Consider the following 22770-nt stretch of genomic DNA (forward strand, 5'->3'; position numbering starts at 1 on the left):
CTACGCTCTACGCCCCAAGGCTCTGTAACCTCAGACTTGCCCCCTCACTTCTACAGTTCAGGAAGGAGCTGAAGGCCCTTCCCTTAAAGGAATGGCTCCTCCCTAACACCTAGGTCCACACACCCTCCACTCCCCACCCTATCTGAGGCTGGGTGAGCTGATCCCCACTGTGCTCTCACAACATTGCTTCTAGATACATTGCTGACAAATGACCCACCCTGCCACGTTAGAGCCCCACTCCCTTGTTGCTCTACTTCCCAAACCATGTTCTTCCCTCTATGATTGTAAAGCAGCCTGTTGCTTCCTGAAGCTAGGCCTGCGCTCAATAAATACCCTAATAATGAAAGATAATGATGATGATAATAACAACAAAGGTGATAGAGAACAGGAAGGCCAGAGCAGGCCTCTGGGTTGCCAGGTGAGTGTGCCCGACTCTGCTCCCGATCTCACACCGGTTTACCCCAAATCAGGCAACGGGCCATTGTTCCATTGCAAAGTATGTGACTGTTGGGCTAGCCCACTCCCTCTCCTACATGTTATACTTACCCCAGTTTTTGTGGCCGGAGCCTGCAGAAAAAAGGGATAAACAGAGATTATGAGCAGTGAATCCAATCACCCTGCCACATGCCCATCATTTTCCAACAGAAATCCCCTGCCACCACACCAGTAAACGAGACAGCACATCAATAACTGCAGCTTACAAACGCACTCAGCAGAAGCTGACTCAGGTTGAGGGATCAAACTGTCAATTCACCCAAGAGAAGTTAAAGATATTAGGCAAAGATCCAAAAGAGTTTCACAGGGAAGGCCAAAAGGGTTAATCAATGAGCACCGCAAGAAAAAAAAAAATCAAAAACGAAAAAGCAGAGTGCATCCGGCTCTTGTGGTACTTCAGGATTTAGAGTAACGTGTGCTACACAGGAAACCAAGTTTAAGTTTGCTGTTGCACCCTGATCCGGGCATTTCTTGGAGGATCACCTGTACATTTTAGCCAGGGGGGAGACCTCCTGTTCCACATGGTGTGTTCTGAGGTTTATTTGGGAGTTTTCCTAACAGACTTGCATTAGTGTCTGGCTCACCAAGACTTTGCCCTTTTTGTGTGTTTGGATAAACTTGCTTAGACCCTTTTACTGCCCTTAGTTTGTATATACACATAATCCCTTAGGAAACAATTGAATACAGTGGTTTCCCCAATTCCTTTTTAGATGACCCTGCACTCAGTTTGCTGAAATGGGCTATCCATGACTGGTGGCTATATCAGAGTGTTATAATATTGGGATTCTGGGCCTAGAAGAAGGAGTAGAAGGTATACAATTGGATGAATGTGATGTTGTGCACTAGAGTGTGATTCCTTGCCCACAATATGATCACCCTTAAAGTCTACACTGAAGCAATGGCTGCCGCTGTTTTCGATTGTCCCTAACAAATAAGACAACCCACTGCTCGTGGCTTTGGCATTCTAATTCCACAGAACCTGAAGGTACAGACCTCCAGCAGGCTCAGCATGGTCAGAAGAGCTCTATAGGATAAGTCTCCCAAAAGCCTTGTCACTACACCAACTCTGCTCCTAAATACCGCCAGTTCTTCTCGTCAATAGTTCAACCTTTGGTGGTGAAGACCTAGGATCCTATTTCTGACTTTGATTTCTAGGAGATTGATGGCTGGCCTACAGGTACATTGGGAGGTTTGTGTACAAGGCCCCATCTGTGTATGTCTACTAAGGAGGAGACAAGGTCAGTTATTCTTCTAAGACTAAGACCTAACACCCTTTCAGAAGCATGCTCCTCTTTGTGAGATGTACACTTTTCCTTAGCGACCAATCCGTTTCTGTTTGTAAGAATATGTAGACATCTACACTAAAGGTTTACATAAGAGCTTGCAGAGCAGCACTGACACTGCTGTGCAATGGACAGGACGAGCAGCTTACAATAGAGTATTTTACTCCGGCATCTTGGCATTCCTGAGGCAGTCTTCAGCAGTGTCTCCCGATATGTCCGCATTAAAACCTCCCACCACATTTACTGGGCGACTTGAACCTGGGTACATGTGGCAATGCACTGGAACTTGTTGCTAATGATAAGATCCAATTCCATCTTAGGTTGAGTGGCCCAAGTGATCTGACCCAGAACTAAGAAGTACTAAGTGCTTCCCCTGAGATGTCACCTGCTGTTGCTTCACACGCATGTGTCTAAATTCTGAAGTATCGACCTGCGGGCACAGAGGGGGGCAGGGCTTTGGGGTACGTAGGAGATTTGCTCACAGGCCGGTGGATCTAAAAGGATCGTAGGCTGAGTTAGAGTCTGACACAGACTAACAAGATATGTGACTGGCCCGACTCATCCCCACCAGCCTATCAGGAGTTCTCCGGTTTCCCAATCTAGCTCTGCCCAAGAAACGTAAGGTTGCCCGTTACAAAATAAAACAAAGCACTGAAAAAAACAAGAAGAAAGCAACAGCTTGAAAATGTCAAACAGAAAAGGCCCAAAATGATAACGAAGGGGGAAAAAGGAGTAAGAAAGAGTGGAAACAGCACAATGAAGAAAAGGGAAAGAATGATAAATGAGGGAAACCACAGGGAACAAGGCTCAGGACAGTAGGAAGACAAGATTTGGTAGGGAATGCTTTGTTCTTATAAATGAACATTGCATTTTGTGTTTCTGTGTATCTGTGAAATATGTGTCACTCTGTGGGTGCTTTTCTGTATGTTTTGGCATACGTGGAGTGTGTCCCTGAGTTTTCACCTATGCATAGCTATGTTTGTGTCTGTCTTTTCTGCGTGTGTCCTTGCTTTTGAATGCCTATGCACATATGGGTTCATTTCCTGTGGGGATCTTGCGTGCGTGTTTGTCTACTTGTCTATGTGGGTGTCCCTCTTTCTATTTGTGTGTGAGTGGAAAATCCAATTCAAGGCCTACATCTGGTGATGTGTTTAAGTGGAAAGGGCATCATGATATGTAAAACTGAGAAGGAAAGAAATGGAAAAAGAACAATTAGGTTTTAAAAGTTAATCAAAAAATTCAAAAAGAAAAAAGTTATTTTAGCACAATGTCAGCGACGGTTCAAGCTTACGCCTTTTTTGCCCATGCCTTCACCCAGGGCGGCCACTATAGCAAAGTACTGAATCACACGTTTCGTGTTCACAGTTTTGCCAGCACCAGATTCTCCGCTTAGTGAGTGACAGAAATATGGATACAAAAAAAAGGGGGGAAATATCAAGAGCCGCACACATATCATGAGAGCAATTCCTGGAAAGAGAAGCAGGTGGTGAAGGATCAAAATGTCATCATATAATGACCCACAGCCGGCTGCGGCTCAATGTGGGCATGGCAGCTGGTGTCTGTGCAGTGGCTGTCGCGCGGGCAGGCATGCCAATAGCTCTGCGCAGGGTCACAGAGCCTCAATTCACTCAAGTACTGGTTTGAATCCGGCCCAGGCCAAAAGTGCATGCAAGTCACAGTTATATGGCAAAACCTTCACACTGAGCTTCTTGTTGCCAACCCTACACAGCAAGGTTTCTGTGGCCTTCCAAGAGGAATAACCTTTATTTGGGGTCGACCCTTCACAGTAAGATTCTTGTGGACCAACCTAGTGTCGTGAGCCACTTTTGGCCAATTCCAAGTGGCAATCTTCTAAGAAGCAAAATTCGTGTGGTCAACTCTTTGCAGACAACAAAGTCGCCAAACCTGTGCAGCAGCGATCTTCTTGTGGTCAACCCAGCACAGCGATCTTCCAGTGCGCAACCACGCACATTCATCAACGTGCGGCCAACCCTATGCAGTGAACTTCCAGTGGCCAGTAGTACACATCAAACCAATCTGGGATAACTCTACATAGCAAGCGGTCTGCCCGCCAAACCGGCACACATGCTCCTCGTAAGAGTACACAACGACTTTCTTATGCACCAGCACTGCGCAGTGGTCTTTCTGTGGGCCAACCCACCACAGCAAGCTTTATGTGGGCTGATCTTGTATGTAGAGCTCTCTGTGGCTGCTATTTAGCACGGGGCACTGCCGACTGAATGCAGGCTTAAAAAAGATGTTCTTGCCCCTTAATGCAATGCTCGTAAAATATATACTTTAAGAGCACATTTTTGTTACTACAATTGATGGGATTTATTTATTTACTGCGGTTTTATAATGAATCACACTGGACCGCTTCAGTGTGGAACAATGTGGTGTAGATGATGTTTTCTTTAAAATGTCATGGTGAAATAAGCCTACGTGAGTGCCTGGCTTAGTATCACCATGTCGGGGAGGTGCTGAGGCGAGCATATATGCCAACCTGTCCAAATTCAGTCAGAAGATGCAAATCCAGTCCTGATTTTAACTTTGCATTCTGGGACTTGTATTCGTGGGTTTGTAATGGGGCAACCTCGGGCTGCAAGTTCCAGAATGCAAAGTTAATACCAGGACTGGACTTGCATCACCCGAATGGAACGGAGCATGCTGATGTAATGGTGCTTTCTCGAGCACATATTGCACCGAGCTCTGCGACATGAATGCTTATCGCAGCCCCATGGGCATAGTATAGTCCAAGGGAAGACGATTTATTGTGTTAAACACTGCCTTCACAGCCTGGAGGCTAGTAAGCTAAAGCTGCGTGGGCCATCGACTCCTTCTTACAAGTGAAACGGCAATGTCCCCAATTTTGCAGCCATATGGGCAGACAACACCACATACCTCTCAACCTGTTGATTCCATTGAGGTCAATGGAGATAAACATGTTTTGGGAAGAACAATGTGGAATTGCTGGAGTTGGGTCACACTGAAGTCGAGGAATGGCATCGAATTTATGAGGAGGGTGTTTTTAATTTTAAACCACGTCCCTTGTTTTGCGGATAAAGGGAAGGTTACCACTATGAAATGACTGAATACTGATGGTGGGCAACAATTATATACCATGCAAGCATCAGAATAGTTTACATTTTACATTGCGGGTTCCTCTGACATCCCAGCCTTTCACGTACCCGCCATGCACATTCCCAGTTTCAGTCACACAGACTGGCTGGGAAACCAAATAGATAGGAAAGCGTGTAACATTAATTAGAGCAAAAGCTCCTTTGTTAATGACATGATTATCTTAAAAATCAAAACCGCACGGTTTTTTGTAGGATAGCAGTTCAGTCCTGGAAATATTGCGAGCACATACGGGAAGAAGGCGGGCAGAAGGGGCTGCCATTTTATGTTTGTGGCCGTCCCTGTTTTTTATTTTGAAAATATGGCCACCCTACTGATGGGTGACTCTGAATGAAGGTACGTTGAGAGAGTGATAAGACTGTGATAGGATTCACGGAGGAAGCCTGAGTTATCAGCAACAGCAAATGTTTTCTTGGTATGACTCCGAATCAGGTTTATTTGTTCACAAACCAGTTAATGGAATGTTTGCCGGGCAGCTTTCGGAATTTCTCAAGGCTTTCTGCTACTCACACAGTGTTGGTGGAGCCAGCAGCTGCTCTCCCTCCCTGTATCGCTAGAGGGAGCCTCTGCTCCTAGACAGCGACCTCCTTCGGAAGCCACCGGAAGCCTCCGTGTAATAGCCCGAGATAACAAAAGGCAGGGCTTATTGTTTTAGCTCGGGACAACAGCCAAACATGCGAAGGCCCTCACGCCCTGCCTTACCTAATTAGGCTATGGTTCGGGAGACCATGTCAGCAGCGCTGGCACGAGAGCCAGAGGGCCTCCAGAGCTCTTTATTTAGCCTCTGTGGGCAGCAGAGGCGAGTGGAAATAACCCCCCCCCCCCCCCGATCTCGTGTAACTATTGTTCCACCCACGGGAAGCCCCCCTCCCCCTTCATCCCCGCGAGCCTCTTTATTAACGCACCATGGCCAGGATGTGACCTTTGCTGTACTCCTGCCACAGGGTGAGCATGAATCTGTGGTCTGTCTTATGCACCCACAAGCAGTCCCCTGCACGTGCATCTATTCTCTCCAGCCACTACTAGTCAGCACACACTCCTGTCTGCTACAATCACACAAGTCATGCCCCCACAGGTCTTTTTCCTGTGTGCTCTCGAGCGGCACCACCAAACTGAGGGCATTGAGTGGACCGGACAGCTGGCACTAAGCAATCAGCACTCATTGCCCTGTCGTCACCTAAAACAACCATTGGCATATTCCATCTCTCAATCACTGAACACACACTGGGCGGATGTATCATCCTCACTGTCAATTCTAGTGCACACTGCATGCCTGGCCTCGCATTAAAGATGCAGCCCTCCTTCACCACCTGTCATTCCAAACCTCTGCTTGCCCCTATGATGGCAACACAGCAGTGTTGGCGCCAGACTCTGCTCCCAACCATTTCCTGCCCGCCATTTTGCTCCTGACTTCACTACACTGGAAGCTGCATCCTGTGTTGTGTTGTGTGGGAAGTTCAAGTGTATTTTGACTTGGGTAATGTTACGCTATGTGAGGTAGAATTACAGAAACCTTCCTTGCCTCATTACACACTCCGTAATCTACCCTCCCTCAGTCTGTACCCTGACCCTACTTTCACCTGTTTGTACTTCTACGTTTCTCACACCTACTCTGCCCCCGGGCATTTCCTGCCAATTCTCCTGAAGACCCTCCCCCCATGCATTCCTGTCCTGGCACCAGATGTCAATATACACTTGGGCCCCTCTCGCCCTTTTCCACGAAACCCAGAGAGAAGACCCTAGAAACAGCCCTACAAAGTGACCCCCCCCCCCCCCCAAGAAGAACAAGTGATAGGAATGGGATAAGTACCACACATCTGGGAAATCATGTGTCTCTGAAAGGTGGGTATGTATGTCTCTTTAGTTTAGAGTAATCCCTGATAAGCTCTGTGTTTGGATCCATTTCATTAGTTCAATATGCAGGGTCCGTTGTGACGAGTTCTGTCTCGGAATAAATTCGATCTGTTTGTAGTTGCTGATGTTTATTGTGTTTGCAGCCCTTTGGAGTTCGCTGCTTGGAGATATGATATATGATATGATAGGTTATTTATAACGCGCTTAATACCCAGAGGTTTAATACCCAGAGGTTTCTAAGCGCGGACCCAGGGATCGAACCTGTGTTGCTCTGTGTCATCTTGCTTCCAAGTCGAGCACGCTGCCTCTGAGCTATCCTCCTGGGAGATGGAGAGATTCTTTTTATATGCTTTAGATTTGATGGGTTCTGTGTTTATGGTCCTATTTAGTGAGTTCTGTTTTCAGGATGGATGTTTTTACCAGTTCTATGTTTGAGGCTGGTATAATTGTTTGTATAGTTGTTCATTTGGAATATTTCGAGCAGCTTTTTGTTTGGGTTGTTTTCTATCCAGTTTGGTTCTGTGAGCTGGAGTTGTATTGACGAGTTCTTTGCTTGCAGTCATTTTGAAGAGTTCTGTGTTGTGGGTAACATGTGATGAGTGCCATCGTGAGCATTGCTATGGCGAGTTCTACGTTAGAATCATGTCTGAGGGGTGCAACACTTCTGTTTATTCCTAATGAGAACTCTTATTAGAGTCATGTTTGATAATGCATTTATTGTGCATTTTTAAGGCGCTTATACATCAAGTAAACTGTGTTTCAAAGGCCAGAGTTTGGTGTTGGCAGCTTTTCTAGACACTTTATGATATTGGTAGTGGGGTTCTTGCACGTTCTTTGCTTGGGACCATTTTATGAGGCTGGTACTTTGGTTTGTTTCCTGATAAATGTCTTGATCTGGGGTTGTTTTGCAGGTTTGAAGTAATTTTTGCTGAGTTTTATGCTGGCAATCTATTTTTTTAAGAAGAGGGGGGCTGGCCTATGAATAAATCAGGAGAGACGGGTCTTTGCTTCTGAAAGACATGGGGACTGAGCAAGAACCTGTCTATTTTCTGCACAGCTGTGTCAAATTCAGTTTCAGATCAATCATTTTGTTGGTGCCTTTTTGATTAATTCTGCGTTTGGGGATTTTTTTTATTAACTCTGTATGTTGGGAAATGTGTTTGATGAATGATGTTCTGTTGGGTATGTTTTTGATTCATCATGTATGTGGGTTCAGCGTTTGAAGTCATTTGCAAAGGGATGTGGTGTTTGGGATCCTTGTAAAGAGCTCTGCGTCTGACGTAGTTTTTAGTTCTGTCCTCGGGATCGAGAGTCATTTTATGATGAGCCCTGTGTCTGAAGTCTTTTTTGTTTAAATATGTTTTTGTCATCCTTTAGCATGAGCTCTGGGTTTGGAGAGGGTTATTGATGTGTTTTATACTGAAAGTCGGTTTAGCATTTTGTCTTGGGCTATGATGGGTTTGGGGTTTTGCCGATGTTTGTGATAGGTTCTGTGTTTGGGGTTACCTTTCCTATGTTTTGTGTTTGCAATTACCAGGAGTCTTTCTTGATGAGCTCTTTGATGTATGCCTGTTTTGATTCATTTTTGATGAGACGTGTGAAGGGACAGTACTGTTTCTGGTGTTATTTCCGATGAGCTATATATTTGCCAATGTTTTCATCAGTTTTCGGTTTGAAGTCATTTCACATGAGTTCTGTAGTTGGGGTCGTTTCTTGTATCCAGTTCAGTTTTTTCTCTAGTTTTTAATGAGTTCAATGTTTGCAGTACTTTCTGAGGAGTTCTACAGTATGTCTGGGGTTGTTCCTGATAACGTCTCAGTTTGGGGTTCTTTTGCTAAGTTATGTTGGCAGGATTATTGTACATGCATTCTGTGTTTTCAGCGACATGTGGCAAATTATTTATTTGAGCTTTGTGATTGGGATGGATTTTGAAAAGGTCTGAAAGTGTCAGATGAGTTTTGTGTTGGTGTTATTATTCACAAGCGGTATGTTTTTATTTTATCATGCTCGTGTTCTGATTAAGGGTTTGGTTTTCTAGGTTTTCTGTGATTTTCGTTGCTTTGTGAGTGGAATTTCGAGATTTGGTTTTGTAATATGTTCTCAGTTTGAGTTTGAGGGCTTTCATGGTGGAATCTGTTTTAAGGAGGCTGGTGGTTGATGGTATTGATGAGTTCTGTCTTTGAAGTAATTTAGAACAAGTACATCTAAGAAAACCAGACCTATCACCCTCCAAGGAACTGTACCTTACCACTAAACCAAACCCGTTGACGAACTGAACCCCCATACTGTGTCGTCTTAAATCAGGCCATTGCCTACATTGTAAAGCTACAATTTCCCTTTATAACATCCCAATCATTATCTCTTTTAACACTCCACTCGTCCTAAAACCTCCAGCCTCAGCCAATCGCTCATGGAATACTTCCCACCAGTCTCCAGCCAGTGTGCTTGCTCTCATAGAATCATTCTCCCATTGCACACTCAGCCAGCCTCTTTGGGGGAATCATTTTACACTGAGGTTTCTGGTCAGCGTTCCTAACCCCTTGAAATATGTTTCACCAATGTTTTCCATTTAGTGAGTCCAGCTTGATGAAATCTTTGCTAAAGCCATCTACAACCAGTATTTCAACACCTACTGAAAAATAGCTTGCTAGTTTCTCCACCATTATGTAGTCATCACCTTTCTCCTCAATGGGTGATGTTCCCTTGTAAAATTGGGTGTCTCTCTCTCTCTTGCTCTACATAGGTAACACAAATCTTCAGAGGAGATCGACTGTATAATATGGAGGAGAGATTTTGGTTTGGGTTGATTGGGCTGAAAACATTTCCTCGTGAGAGATTTTGTTTATTTTTGCACATATATATCCATGGCACGACCGCCCAGAGCCCCTCTTATACTCCCTACCTTAATTATTCCTTTAAACCCACCCCCCACACATATGTGCTGCAAAATGCATTGCGAAAAAACGTGACAAAGTCTCCTGCCAGGAAATGTAATGCACAGCAATCTACCAACACCGGGATTTTAGGTCAATGAACTTGGGGGTGCTATATGGGGGAGCAGCTGCGGTAGAAATGACAAAGCCTAGGTCGCAGATAACAAACCTGTGGTACTAATGCGACAGACAGAGAGCCCTTGGGGTTGTAGACACTATCTGTGGCGGATGTAAACCTGAGTGCAGGCAGCTGCATCTCAACTATACACAGCCCTCATTTCCTCTAAGAGACATGATATATAATTCCCTCATGGCAAGAAAACATTGCCTGGCTCTGTGACAGAGGTCACATTGCATTTTGCGGTCTGGGCTATGAGTGAGAAAGAGCAGTTATCCCTACACTGCGTGGTCACAGAAATAGAGAAAAGATACACAACCACAGACGCCACAAAGATGACTTACGTGATGAGCATGGATTGGTTCTCACGATCTGAAAGAAAAGGTTGACATACAGGATATTAGCCTGACTTCAATATGTTATCTGGAGGAACAGCAAAACTCAAGATAGGGAAATTAGAAAGGATATGCCAATGTTACAAGCCTAAAGAGACTAGTGCAGGAAGCTTCTCAAGAAATAGTTAGCAACAACTGACTTTCAACTACCTTGTAAGGGGTAAACCACCAAGACAACAGCAACATGAGGGCACTCACTGTTTCCCCATGAATTCCCCTAAAACAGCCCCATCCTTACATGTAAAATCAAGTGGCTCCGGACAAGCTTCTGCCCCTGCCCCTGAAAGGCTGTTAGGATGGGTCAAGTCATTTTTAGATAAATCTGGCATTTGGCTCTAGTCCTCTGTTCCACAGTTATCAATCTACCAAAGTTCATGGCACTCAGAAACATCCTTAAGGGCCAAATAAAAAACGGGATCTTTACAAAGCGTGGCTTTGCCAGCACTGCTCCAAAAGACCATCTGGCTGCTGTTGTACTTTTTTCTTGTCCCCATTAACTATTTCTTTAATCACCTTGTCAGTGTTTTTTGATCTGTGACTAAGATCCATTTGGTTTGTTTTAGTGCTGCAAAACATCGAGTTTGTTCCTAAGCAGTTTGAAAACAAGAAAAACAACTGCCCGTTTAAGGGCATCCGAGAGGCCAAGCTTGTCAGGGCTAATGTAGAATATGGGCTAAGAGGTCAAATTCCAGATGAAATAAATGACTGCAAATTGAAACACGTGCAGGGGAATTGAAAACCAATATTAAGCTCACGAGCAACCAGAGGAAGGTGGTACTTACTGCGAACCATTTCGTTGTAGGCATTGTCTGCAATGGAATAGATGTGGGGCGGAGCCTCTGAGCGCCTCTTCCCTTTGTAAGCGGCCACCACTGTGGCAGTGTAAACTGGCAGCCACTTGTATGGGTTCACCGTCACGCAGAAAAGCCCTGAATACGTCTGGAACGAGATGGGAAGATGGTAATCATTAGCGAAGCACTTTGGGAAAAGAACGTCTACAGAACTAGTGAATGCTTTGCAAACACTAACTGAACTGGGATGATGGGCAGCTTTCCCCAGGATACCCCTTTGTCTTTCGAGCTCAGGGAACGGCGGATTAAACCACAAGTATGGCCGCTCTCCTACCATTGCCTAGGAGTGGAGGTTAGGGCACAGGAAAGCCCTCTATCCAGTGATCCAACCTCCCGCTACTCTCAAAATAAGCAGATTTCGATCATTCTTATTTTAAAGTAAGCAATACAAGTTCTTTGGAAAATGTTCTCGAGTGAGTTCATGGGAAATATGGGGAAGGGAGTGCACAAGGGGACTTTGGATTTGTGTGCCCTGCAGAGCACTGTGCAGTCGATAGCTGGAGGAGGGTGGGGCGGATGCGAGAATGGGGATTGTGAGAGTGTCCCCACTGCATTCCAAGAGGGCCAGCTGGGAGAGTGGGGAAAAATGCTGCTGTCCCACGTCAGGAAGTAGGAAAACGGGCTGCGGTGGACATCATAGATCCCAAACGAACTGAGAGGAGCGGTTTAAGAACACCATTTGGTTTGGGAGGTATCCGATTCTCACAAAGTCAAATATGGGTTTGAGAACCAGGCATGATGCTTTCTTTCCACTATGTTAAACATTAAAAATGTGTCCAGTCTTTACCACTGCAAATTTAATGGGCAGAGTAGGTGCGAGCCAGTGAAGCAGGAGCTGTACTTGCGCTTAGCAATAGTTGGGCCACTGTCCTGGATGGCCTGATTTGAGGTCTTGAAATGTAGACTAGACACATCGATGGAAAGTACATGTGCATCACTGATATTTTCCTCAGTGTAAGCCCGAATCCGCACCAGTGTAAGGATATCTACCCTTGGTACATTTGGGTTGGTAACTTACTGATTGTTTTAAGGTATGTTCTAGTGAGATGGGTAGTAACTCTTTCCTTGCCCCCGATTCACTAAAGGTTTTTGTGAGTAGATTACCTTAGCATAGCAGGTCTTGAGTGTTTAGAGAGATAAATTGGTAATTCTACGATTTGGTACAAGGATGGACAACCTTTTGCCTCTAGGGTATAAGGGTAAAGGGGGCATAGGTCTATTGTAATTGAAAGACATTGACGCTTGCCGATTTGTTGGATGCCAATATGAGAGGAGCTGCTTGTCTTATGACCGTTCCCAGTGGAAAGACATCCATGTCACTAAAGATGACTGGCACGTTTAGCACCCTCAGTCAATAGAGCAAGGGGTGAATGAGCATAGTGTCATTAGCAACCACCCAGGACAGACCTAAGGTATATGGTTGTGCAAAAGATGGGGATCGGGACAGGGAGTTGGATCTGCCGGTGCCCGCTCTGATCCTGGTCCCTGACTTAATGCATGGCGTGTCTGCATCTGCTACCAGCACGATCATCACGCTCACCCAGGCATTTCCTTGTTTACATGTTTACACTTTCGCTCACACATTCATATGTGCACGAAGACTCACTTAATCAGTCATGCAGTCACACTTTGACCCAGTTACATACTCACACGTTCGTTCACTCACTCGTGTGCACAATCTTGTATCCACCTGCAAACCCGCTCACACACATTTGCACACTTACACTTTCACTCAGTCACTCAATCAGAGTGCCAATCTCCTAATACATAGCCAAACTGATTGCCTTCACTCACGTAGATCATCCAGTTGGCATAGCGACGCCTCAAGTTGTGGAGCACAGACGCCTCATTGAGGTGGGTCAACATGGCCATGTCTTCGATCATGTGAAACTTGGGGGGGTTCATCTGCTGAAGGTCATCCTCTTTGACGACGAGAATCTGAGGAAGGGAACAAAAGCATGAGAGACATCAGCCCCTAGACAGGGAAAACGAGCGCCCACCAAGCAAGGACACCACACCCACATGGGATGCATTCATTTAAGGGTGATTTCTAAGGCGCCATCTTCTACCCTCAGACAGTTCACCCCTCATAGTCTTAAACACGACATTTCAGACCTTATACCCTAACATGGCACACACATAGATACATCATCATGACATCTCATCCTTAATACCCTAAACACACACACACACACACACACACACACACCCAGGGCATGACAACCCAAATCCAAGTATCTGAAATAACACATCAAACACCAGAATACTGTGCAGCATTTCACACCTCTGTGCCCTAGTCCATTATACAAAAAACACAATACACTCTCGACATGACACTCAACACGAACAAATAATATCACACAACTCATTACTCTCTTAGCATTACACCGCCACCTTAAGAACGCTTGGCCTTTAATCCCTGAATAACCAATAAGCATGGCCCTTGTCTTCTCGTTTCTTGAAACGTCTGGGGGTCATTTAAATGAAGTGCATATAGCACAGAGGGGACTGCCAAAGTGTGCACGTGTGTGCACTGCAGTCGCCTCTGTGTCATTTCCCTTGTTTGCCCTATGAAGTGCCATAAATGAACGCAAATTTCGTGGCACCAGGGTTTAGGCACATTCTCTGCACTTTGTCATTTAAACGAGTGGAAGTGACCCCCGCCAGGAACGCTGTTGGCGGGGGTCTTTTAACGTGGATTCCTATGGAATCCTGCAGATAGTAGCAGGTGCTAAAGGCTTCCGAATTCTATAGGAATCCTATACATTTAAGCCAACAGAAAATTAAGATGCTGGCCTTAATGTATGCATTTATGGCAGGCGGAATGGACTAGGGGGACAGAAAGGTTATTTTCATTCTGCCCTCCAGAGCCACCAGCCAAAACATTTAAAAAATGGTATGGGGTGCTTGTAAACCTTCTGCTCATGGTTTTTACACCTGTTTTGACACTCCAGGGACTATTAAAATGTTTCAGATCTCAGTAGCCCACAAACCTGCTATGTCATAACTACACACCTGGCGAACAAAGCAGTTAGCAGCCACAATCACGCAACGTGCCAAATTGCACAGAATAACTATTTAGCGTGGCATTGCACAACCCTTGCATTGCCTTGTGAGCTTGGTCTGTCATTTCTTTTAATAAACAAAGGCAGTGTTGCCAAGAGATTTATTTTAGTTTTTGAAGGTGAGTGGAGCAGAGAGAAGAAGGCTGACCAGGTGAGCTAAACTACCCCCCCCCACACTCAAACCACCCCGCACTCAATCTAAGAGGGTCCAAGAGGGTAATAATACTTCTCTCTGTAATGTGAAGTTGTTAAAAAATATAATTACAGGGGATTTCTATTCCACACCAGCCAGCATCTTAAATGTTAAGAGCACTGTGGGCACCAATAGCCATTTTTGACACTCTACCTTACACATAGTTAAATGCTTATCTCTATTACAATCGAGCGGGTGTATTGGTTCAGGACACCGTGCCTCTTCCTCTATTCATCGCCCCAAAAACGGATATAGAGATCTTGGGAGACCCCTTTGGTTAAATAAAGATGGCCTCGCAAATGGATAACTGAAGAATCTGACATCTCATACCAAATTATCACATTCCGGAGTGCTGAGAGCAGGAAAGCCAATCAGGCTGCTCAGAATGCAGTCTGTAACTCACAGAACAGACCTTCAGCTGGAATTCACAATGGACAACTGCCAAGCGGAGGGACAGGATGGGGGCAGCAGCGCTATCGAATTGGTGCGCTAAACACATTATTGGCTCTGCAAGTCAATCAATATTATGTACCCGTTCCACGGGCAACATCGCGGGGTAACAGCCTGCTTCCCTAGTTAACTGCCCGAGCAAAGCAAAGCCCGCGTTCCTAGCCACCTGATTAGCTGGCACCCCCGCCCAAGGTGCTAATGCAAGTTATTGTACCTTGCTCTCAATATGTACTCTGCACTCAGGATCAGGCCCATAAATTGAGTAAAGGATCTTTATTTCCCATCTCCACAGTTCATAATAACCGGATTACTCTGAGTCACAGTTTCTTTACTTAAAGTTTGAAGGGGTTTTGAGAACATGTTCAAGAAAATTAGTGATTGTAATTTATCTTTTGAACTGTTTTTAGGAGATTTTAATTTTCCTACTTATTCTAGTACCAAGAATATGAAAGGAACAATTCTTAATCTTATACAATGCTTACAATTGTGCCAATTGGACTCAGAAGCTACACTTCAGAAGGACAATGTATTAGAGTTTCTTATTGTGCCTAATTCTTTATGACTCTTAATTAGATAACGATCATAGATTCGTCCGACCATTATCCAATCCATTTCCATGTTTCATTCATAAACATGGAGTGGAAGGGTTCAACGAAATGGCAAACCAAGTAAACTCGAGCATTTAAAGATGTCCCTGATGGCCTTTATCAGGAGTCCATGCCTGTGGGGTGCAAGGCTTCTGTAAATCAAATAGCTAATCAACTACTATTTTCTCTAGATATATTTTGCAAAAGGAAGCAGATATTCATGATCCTTTAAAATCAATAAATCTGTTCAAATTATATGCGTTGGATGTCGAATATTAAGAGGAGAAATTGGATGAAAAGCAAGCAATTAGACAGGTTGAAACACAATGTAAAAACTCATTAAAATTTCTTAGGAAGAAGTGAAAGTAAGATATTAAGCTTGCAAAGTCGCATCATTATTCTTACACAATTAGTAGAGCAAAACAGTAAGGCCTTATTCATCATTGCATACAGTCTGCACCTACAATAAATATTCAGACATCAAACATTACTTTATTCTGAAAACTGATCTTATTATATAGCATTTAGAGGGAAGGTGACAAGGGTTTGACTTGCCAATTATAGAGATTGCCAAACTGGGAGTAATTTCGATTGGTGGAAATGCTCGATTTCATTCCTGCTATATCTTCAGTTCAAGTAACTTCTCATGCAGTGAAAGTCTTCAAGTTTCTCTGGTTAAAGTTTAACTACATAGGCTCTAATTCCTCTGCTAAAACACCGTGGAACTCCTTTTCATAAAATGAGCAATTTGGTGGCAGAGAGCCATTACGTGTTGAAATACCCAGGTGACTCCAGGCCTCAAAATGTTTGTCATTTGCGCAGCACAGTGAAAAAGTGCATGGCAAAAAGCAGCATATATGTGTGCAGACTGCCTTTTTCCCTGCACATTTGGACTTTGCCATGCAAAGTGGGTAAACGCTGCCTGGCATGCTTGCATGCCAGGCAGTGTTTACTTTTTATTGTGAGCGCTGCTTGCCATGCTCGTATGCATGTCTGGCAGACTTTAATTGTTATTGTAAACGCTGCCCACCATGCGAGCATGGCAGGCAGCATTTACAATGGATCCCTATAGGGTCCACCTGCTTAATGGTGGTGCCTTACTTAAGGCTTTTACTCCTTCCATTCACATTACGATACTATAGAAAATGAGTTCCTGTGAGTGTCACTCCAACACAAGACACGTTTCTATCTAGGTCAAAGGCTGGTCAGATTCTGTCAATGCAAAAAAGACCTTGAGCAAAAGGAATTGCCATATTTTACTAATTTCACGTTTATTGGGAACATTATGGAAGAAATTGTTGCAACCCAAGTTCAGTGACACATTGACCATCACAAACTGCTGCACTCGTATCCGTCTAACTTAAAGCTTCATTGAGGCTTACAGATGGCTACTCTTTCTTCAATTGATAAACAATACCCAAAAGTTGTTGATTGGTGGGAACCTCGCCTGCATGTGCTGCAAGGCCACTCAGTGGCATTTGGTTTGGTCGATGATGGGGCTTTGCTATCTGTCTTCTTGGGTCTGATGGAGATTGGAGGGAAGGTCTGGAGTGGTTTACATCTTTACTTTATAATCAAAGTAAGTTAGTTTAATAGGGATTCTCCAGATCCCCTTAGCTCTCGAGTACCCGTGGGGTGCTCATGTGTCGATCCTTTCCTCCATGATTTTAGGACAACATTAAAGCCAAGCACTGTTTTTTGCATCTAGATAGGAGGGATGTGGCCGGAGGAGGTCTGCCAGACATGTTGTGGCTGCCACTGATATCATTTCTGCATGCTCCAGCCCAGCTAGTCGCAGGAAAGGGCATGACCACATCACCCCCACCAAATTGGTTGGCACTAAAAGCTTGTGTTCAGTTGAAAAAGCTTTAATACACAAAACTTGTGCATTTAGGAGATAAGCTCTGCTTATCTGGAGATAAGAGGGCTTCTTGGAATCAAGCCCTGGCCTGTATAGAGATCCCATTATCCGGAGCGCAAAGAATAAGGAAGCGAGACTTCTCTATCGAAGCGACAAGAGTAGCGAAAGCTTTGCCCATCATCCTTAGCCTAGTACCTTTGTTCATGCACTTCACTATGAATTCAAAACCGTATTCAAACAATTCTTTTTGTAAAATTGAGAAAGGATTTTGTTTATGTTTGCTGAAGTCCAGGCCTTAATCTGCCGGGGTGAATTCTCTGCATGTTCCATGTTCAATGTGGATTGGACGGTTTCTAGTGTGCATGTCGACTTTTGTGTACAGTGCTCTATTACTTTTTAGCCAGTAAATAATGATCAAATAACGTGACATCACAGAGGGCAACACCGAAGTAACTCGGCATCTCGCACCTGGATAACTAAATACCATGACCCTCATACATAAACAACCGGGGTACAATGCACTTCCCAACCGAATAACCAAATGACACAACATTTGACCCCAGGTAAGCAAATTCCGTGATATCTCACACCCGAATACCCAAATAGCATGACATCTCACACCCAAATAACCGAACAGTAGGACATGTGACAGCCCAGTAACATTATATACATCATGACCTGCATTCATTTCTGAGGGTCTTCCCTTCCCCATGGACTTTTTCGTTAGCTCCACACATTCATGGACATCACACGACTCTGCCCCCTGACGAGTCTGAACTTTGACTAAGATATGGTTGGAAACATTCAATAGTATATTTACTTTCTTATCTTTGGTCTCAACTGTGATTTTGCCTCCAGACGAGTCCTTAATTTCCGCTTCGATATAAGCTTCCTTCTCATCCGGTATCCAGGTTTTCTTCTTACCTGCATAATACCAACGACAGACAACAATCATCAAATAGTGCAAAATCACAAACAATAACAGTGACATCTGCATGGAAGTAATGAGCTGTCATTGAGCGCTCCTGGTTGAGAGGAACCGTCTCATTATAATCAGTTATTATTGAGCCGGCTTCCCATTGAGGTGTTTGATCAGCTGTCAGGAACCGGTCTCCCATTTAGAGGAGCCAGTATGTTTTGATGAGCTGTGACAGACCTGACACCTATTTTGGTTAGCATGCTCATGGTAATGAGCTATCAAGGACCAGCCTCCTGTTTGGGTGAGCCTGCTCATTACAATCAGCCGTATCTTTTGTTCCAAGTACGCTTGAGCATGTGCTGTAATACGCAACAATGTACCGTCAAAGGGAATCGTTTGGATCTTCATGAGCTCCTTGTCGCTCTTCCGGAGGTAGTCCGCTGCCTCGCCGAACTCGGACAGGTCTTGGAGATGAGCCATTGTGGCAGCTCTTCTGAGGACTGGGGCAGTAGTAGAAGGACCCTGGACACTCCGGACCACTGGGGAGGAAAAAATAAAGAGGAATGAATATTCAATATCATGTGAAGCTTGCCTAGAGCACATGTTCACTACAAAAACATTGGCTACCAGAGGACACCATGGTGGCAACATTTGGCTGGCCTATTCACTTTTTTTCCAAAGTTATATTTTATGCATGACGTGGCATTTCCAGTTGACAAGGCTACAAAAATGGTTAAAGAAAGAACACATGAACAGGGGTATCAGAAAGGCGCAGAAGCAAGAAGGTTGTGCAGAAAACAGAAGATGGTCCCAACGAACAGGCTTATTATAGAAGTTGCAGGAGTAGTCCCAGTACATTGCCCAACTATTACCACCCTCAGTGGTTGGGCTATTCCTGGAGCAATCCAGTCTCTCTGTCAGCGGTGAAAATGCACGGCTTAATGCATACATGACCTTGCACACTCTAGAGTGGTGGTGCAATGTGGCATAGAAATACAAGTGTACATTAACTAATTCTAGGGGTGGGCGAAAGTGCTCATTCCTCTACTGTGCTGTGGAATGGCGAATAAGGAGAACGTTACGCCCCACCACAATTTGATTTTTGTCTCCCCTTGGGTTCTTGTATTCGGCAGATTTCCACACAGCCGCAAGAAATGGAAATTCCATCAGCACCGGCCATTACAATTGCACACGTTTTGATTGGCAGAAATGGCATTCAATACGGCCAACCACAGTGCACTGGAAATTCCAGCCTCCTGATTAGCTGACATTTTTGTGTACCTGGTGCCTCCCGCCCACTGCCTAAATTAAGAGCGGAATCCCTGGGAATTGCTCTCCGCTGGCAGATTAAGATTGGGGTCCACCAATTCTGCTTCTAGAAAAATATTTGCACAAATCTAATCATTGCTCGTACAGATTGAACTATATACATTCATATATTTTATATCTATTTTTGAAAGTGATATGCTTTGGAACTCCCGGTTATTCAACCCTTCACACTAGTCCTCAACTGTATAGGTTGCACCACAGATCCCCAATTGATGGTGAATACGGCTGCTTGTATCATTCAATCCTTGCTCTGAATGTCTGTTGCTATCACTACCAAGAGGTAGCGTGATGGGGGCATCTTAAGCCTGTTCTCTATCAGATGCTGCTGCTACAATATTCACACTTGCATCACGCTCTGATAAATTACTGTTGTGGTATTATTTTTTTAATCGTTTTTGTATCCAACGTGCTCTAGAAATGTTCCCAAATAAATAAGGAAATATTGTGCATTTCCAAAAGAAATCAAAACGGCTTTAATCAGCAAGGCCAGCTGCTACATCCCTTAACCTTTGGGATGTGACAAGCAGGGTGGGAGCTGTTTGCACAAATTAATGTAGACACATATTTATTGATTGGTTTATTTATGTTAGACTGTTTGGTACAGTTCAAAATAACTTTTCACACAGTAGCATAAAATCCTATGGCATACACCTAATACATAGATAGTCCTTACAATAGCATGCATATATAGACGTCTGCACATCTTAATCGTTGCTTACATGTATCGTAATGCAAAATACTCCAACCTACATCCCGGACATAACTAAAGCCAACATTAATTTCACAAACCATTAGGAGAATCGTGAAGTCATGTCCAGTCATCAGCCATGCTTTCGTCACAGCTGACATCAACGTCTTAGATTCACCAAGAAGGCCACTTTGCCAAATACAGTTAGTAATAATTGTTCGCACACTGTGAAAAGAGATACTAAAAAACAGCCCATGCATTGGAGTCAGCTCCACACAGGAGGCAAGCAGATGTTGGACGCGTTCTAGATCATTCCTCCTGTTAAAAGATGTGCAGTAGCGGTTGCTAACCTCTTTTCCTATTCTCAGGCCTAGAACTACGAATGCTAGCGCTAGATTAAATCTTAATACTATTAAATATCCTTCTAAATCTGGCCACAGGAAATATTAATGTATAATATTGCACAACCCCTCTGCCATAAGAATGAAGCCACATTTCACGACAAAAGTTTGAACTGTAGCTACTCAGATAATTTTCTATCCACTTAAACACAACCCCTCCTGCTTAGCTCTTCTTCTACCTCTTCACCGCCCATCTACACGCCATTCAGACATGGGTGACTAGCAGGGTCTTGGCCACCCTCTCATAACTTTAATGGCCGAAATGCACACACGCATAATAGCACCTCCCAATTTTCCCATATTTTGGAGTTTGGTCCCTCCGAGGGCGTTCAACCACCAGTGTTTTGGGACCATAATTATGGTGAAAGGCGCTATAAAAATGACAAAATGAATCACTGAATGGTGTAAGGAATGTATAGGCCCTTATTTTGGGATTTTTGTAAAGTTTTAAACTTCCTTATATGGCCATAATTACAAAGTTAATCCAATTCTTTTGCTTTCTTGACAAATTGACTTATTAATATAGCGTAATCTAATCTCTCCTCAATGCATCATTCTACAGTTTCAAAACATTTTTTTATTTTTGTATGCAAAATAATTTGTTGCCTTACAATTCCCTTGTTTCATAGTCCGGCAAAAAGTGTCTATAATGGGCAATCAGTATTTTATATGCCTTAAGATAAAGAATGCCCTGTTTTATAGCAATACTCGTAGATAAGCAGGTAATTCCCACCTATAAATGAATTGCCTGTGGTTGAGAAGAACGCTGGAGTGTAGGGTGCGATGTGGTGAGTAACGTGCGATTAAGTTGCCGGTACAATAATAAGATGGAGAGCCAGAAGGTATGGAGTTTAGGGTCCAATGTTGTTAACGAGTGGGGTGTGGGGATGAACAGCTTGTGGCTTGCAAAGTTGAAAATTAAGGGGGGCATATCAGTAGAGAAGGAAACCCTGGAGACTGCCACAGTGGTCACGATGAACCAGGGTAGGACCAAAGTTTTCGGAGTGTGGCAAGTGAGGAGGAGCAGAATTTCAGGATGTAAAGTACGGTTAACCTTTTCATGGTCACAGTGGATGAGATGAATTGGTGGAGTGTTACGACACTAGCAAACTGAACTCCAAGGGGATGGTGAAAGAAGGCTGCGGTAAGGAAGAAAGGTTGAGGGGCATAATGTTAAAGAAAGCAGATGTGTTTGGTCTTTGAGGATTTGAGAATAAGACAACAAAGTGTCATCCCAACACTCCCTCAGCTGTTTTTTTCAGCTGAGGGGGCGCTCTTAACTGTCAAAGGGAAACAATGGGCCTCATTACCAGTGCAGCGGTAAGGGGTTAACGCCACAGGTAAGGATGCCGGTGCCGTTAACCCCTTACCACCGCATTCCGAGGTCCCTTAGCAGGTCCCACTAAGGTCGGCTGGTAAAACCAGCCATCCTTAGCGGGAGCCGCTAAGGGACCAGGGAGCTAATAAGAGGCCCGCTATTTGCGGGCCCGTTATTAGCTCCTTCCCAATTCCCATTGAGCACTATGGGGGCTCGAATGGGAATGGGGAATGGTTTTCAGAATGGGGACTCACCGGGTCCTGTAAGGTTGGAATGACCCGGTAAGTCCCCATTCTGAGAACCTGGACCCGGACACGAGTTTGGAGGCAGCCATGGAGCTAACAGCAGCATGGCTACCTCCAAACTCGTAATGACCCCCAATGTTTCCCTTTGACACTTAAGTTCGCTAGCCGTGTAAGCTCAATGAGCCATGTAATGCTGGGGGTGTTCTGCTTCCCCAGCCTTGCATGGCTCATTGGAAATGCTGGCTGGGGAACTGCATGTCTGTATGTGACAGCGCAGCACCCACAGAGGGCACCGGGCAGAGTGGCTGCGCAGCACCCGCGGGGGCGGCAGATGGGCTCTTCAAAATAAACACTAACAGGTGGCCCGCAGGGAATGGCCTGCCCTGCTTCAGGTGAGCACGGTAAGGGGGCGTGAGGAGGTGAGATAGCTCAGTGGGCTCCTTCACTCGCTGCAGAGAGACTTGTGTCTTTAACCTGCAAGAACAAGGGGCGAAAGGAAGTGGGGCCAGGGCAGCACACCGCAACTGCTATCAAAGTCGTAAGATGAAAAAGCTCTAAGGGTTACTGTAGCTCAGCGGGTTGCAGCACCCATTACAAAGCTACGCTTGTCGTTTGCAATCAATCGTTCTAAACCTGGAACTGGAAGG

General features: G+C 44.6%; 1 protein-coding gene across 1 annotated transcript in view; it reads right to left on the bottom strand.

Moving 5' to 3' along the window:
• MYH7B (myosin heavy chain 7B) overlaps positions 1-18680 on the bottom strand; it is an 84762-nt gene extending 66082 nt beyond the window's left edge. Inside the window, exons 1-7 of the mRNA XM_069652259.1 lie at positions 18523-18680; positions 18044-18147; positions 12862-13005; positions 10999-11155; positions 10166-10193; positions 3070-3166; positions 547-567 (exon numbers count right to left, since the gene is read on the bottom strand). Of these exons, the coding sequence (XP_069508360.1) occupies positions 547-567; positions 3070-3166; positions 10166-10193; positions 10999-11155; positions 12862-13005; positions 18044-18147; positions 18523-18622 (651 nt within the window). The 5' untranslated portion in view covers positions 18623-18680. The remainder of the gene's footprint in view (positions 1-546; positions 568-3069; positions 3167-10165; positions 10194-10998; positions 11156-12861; positions 13006-18043; positions 18148-18522) is intronic.
• Positions 18681-22770: the final 4090 nt, after the last annotated feature.

The sequence above is a fragment of the Ambystoma mexicanum genome, chromosome 3p (genome assembly GCF_040938575.1).
Source record: "Ambystoma mexicanum isolate Mex_15411 chromosome 3p, UKY_AmexF1_1, whole genome shotgun sequence".
NCBI classification, from domain to species: Eukaryota; Metazoa; Chordata; class Amphibia; order Caudata; family Ambystomatidae; genus Ambystoma; species Ambystoma mexicanum.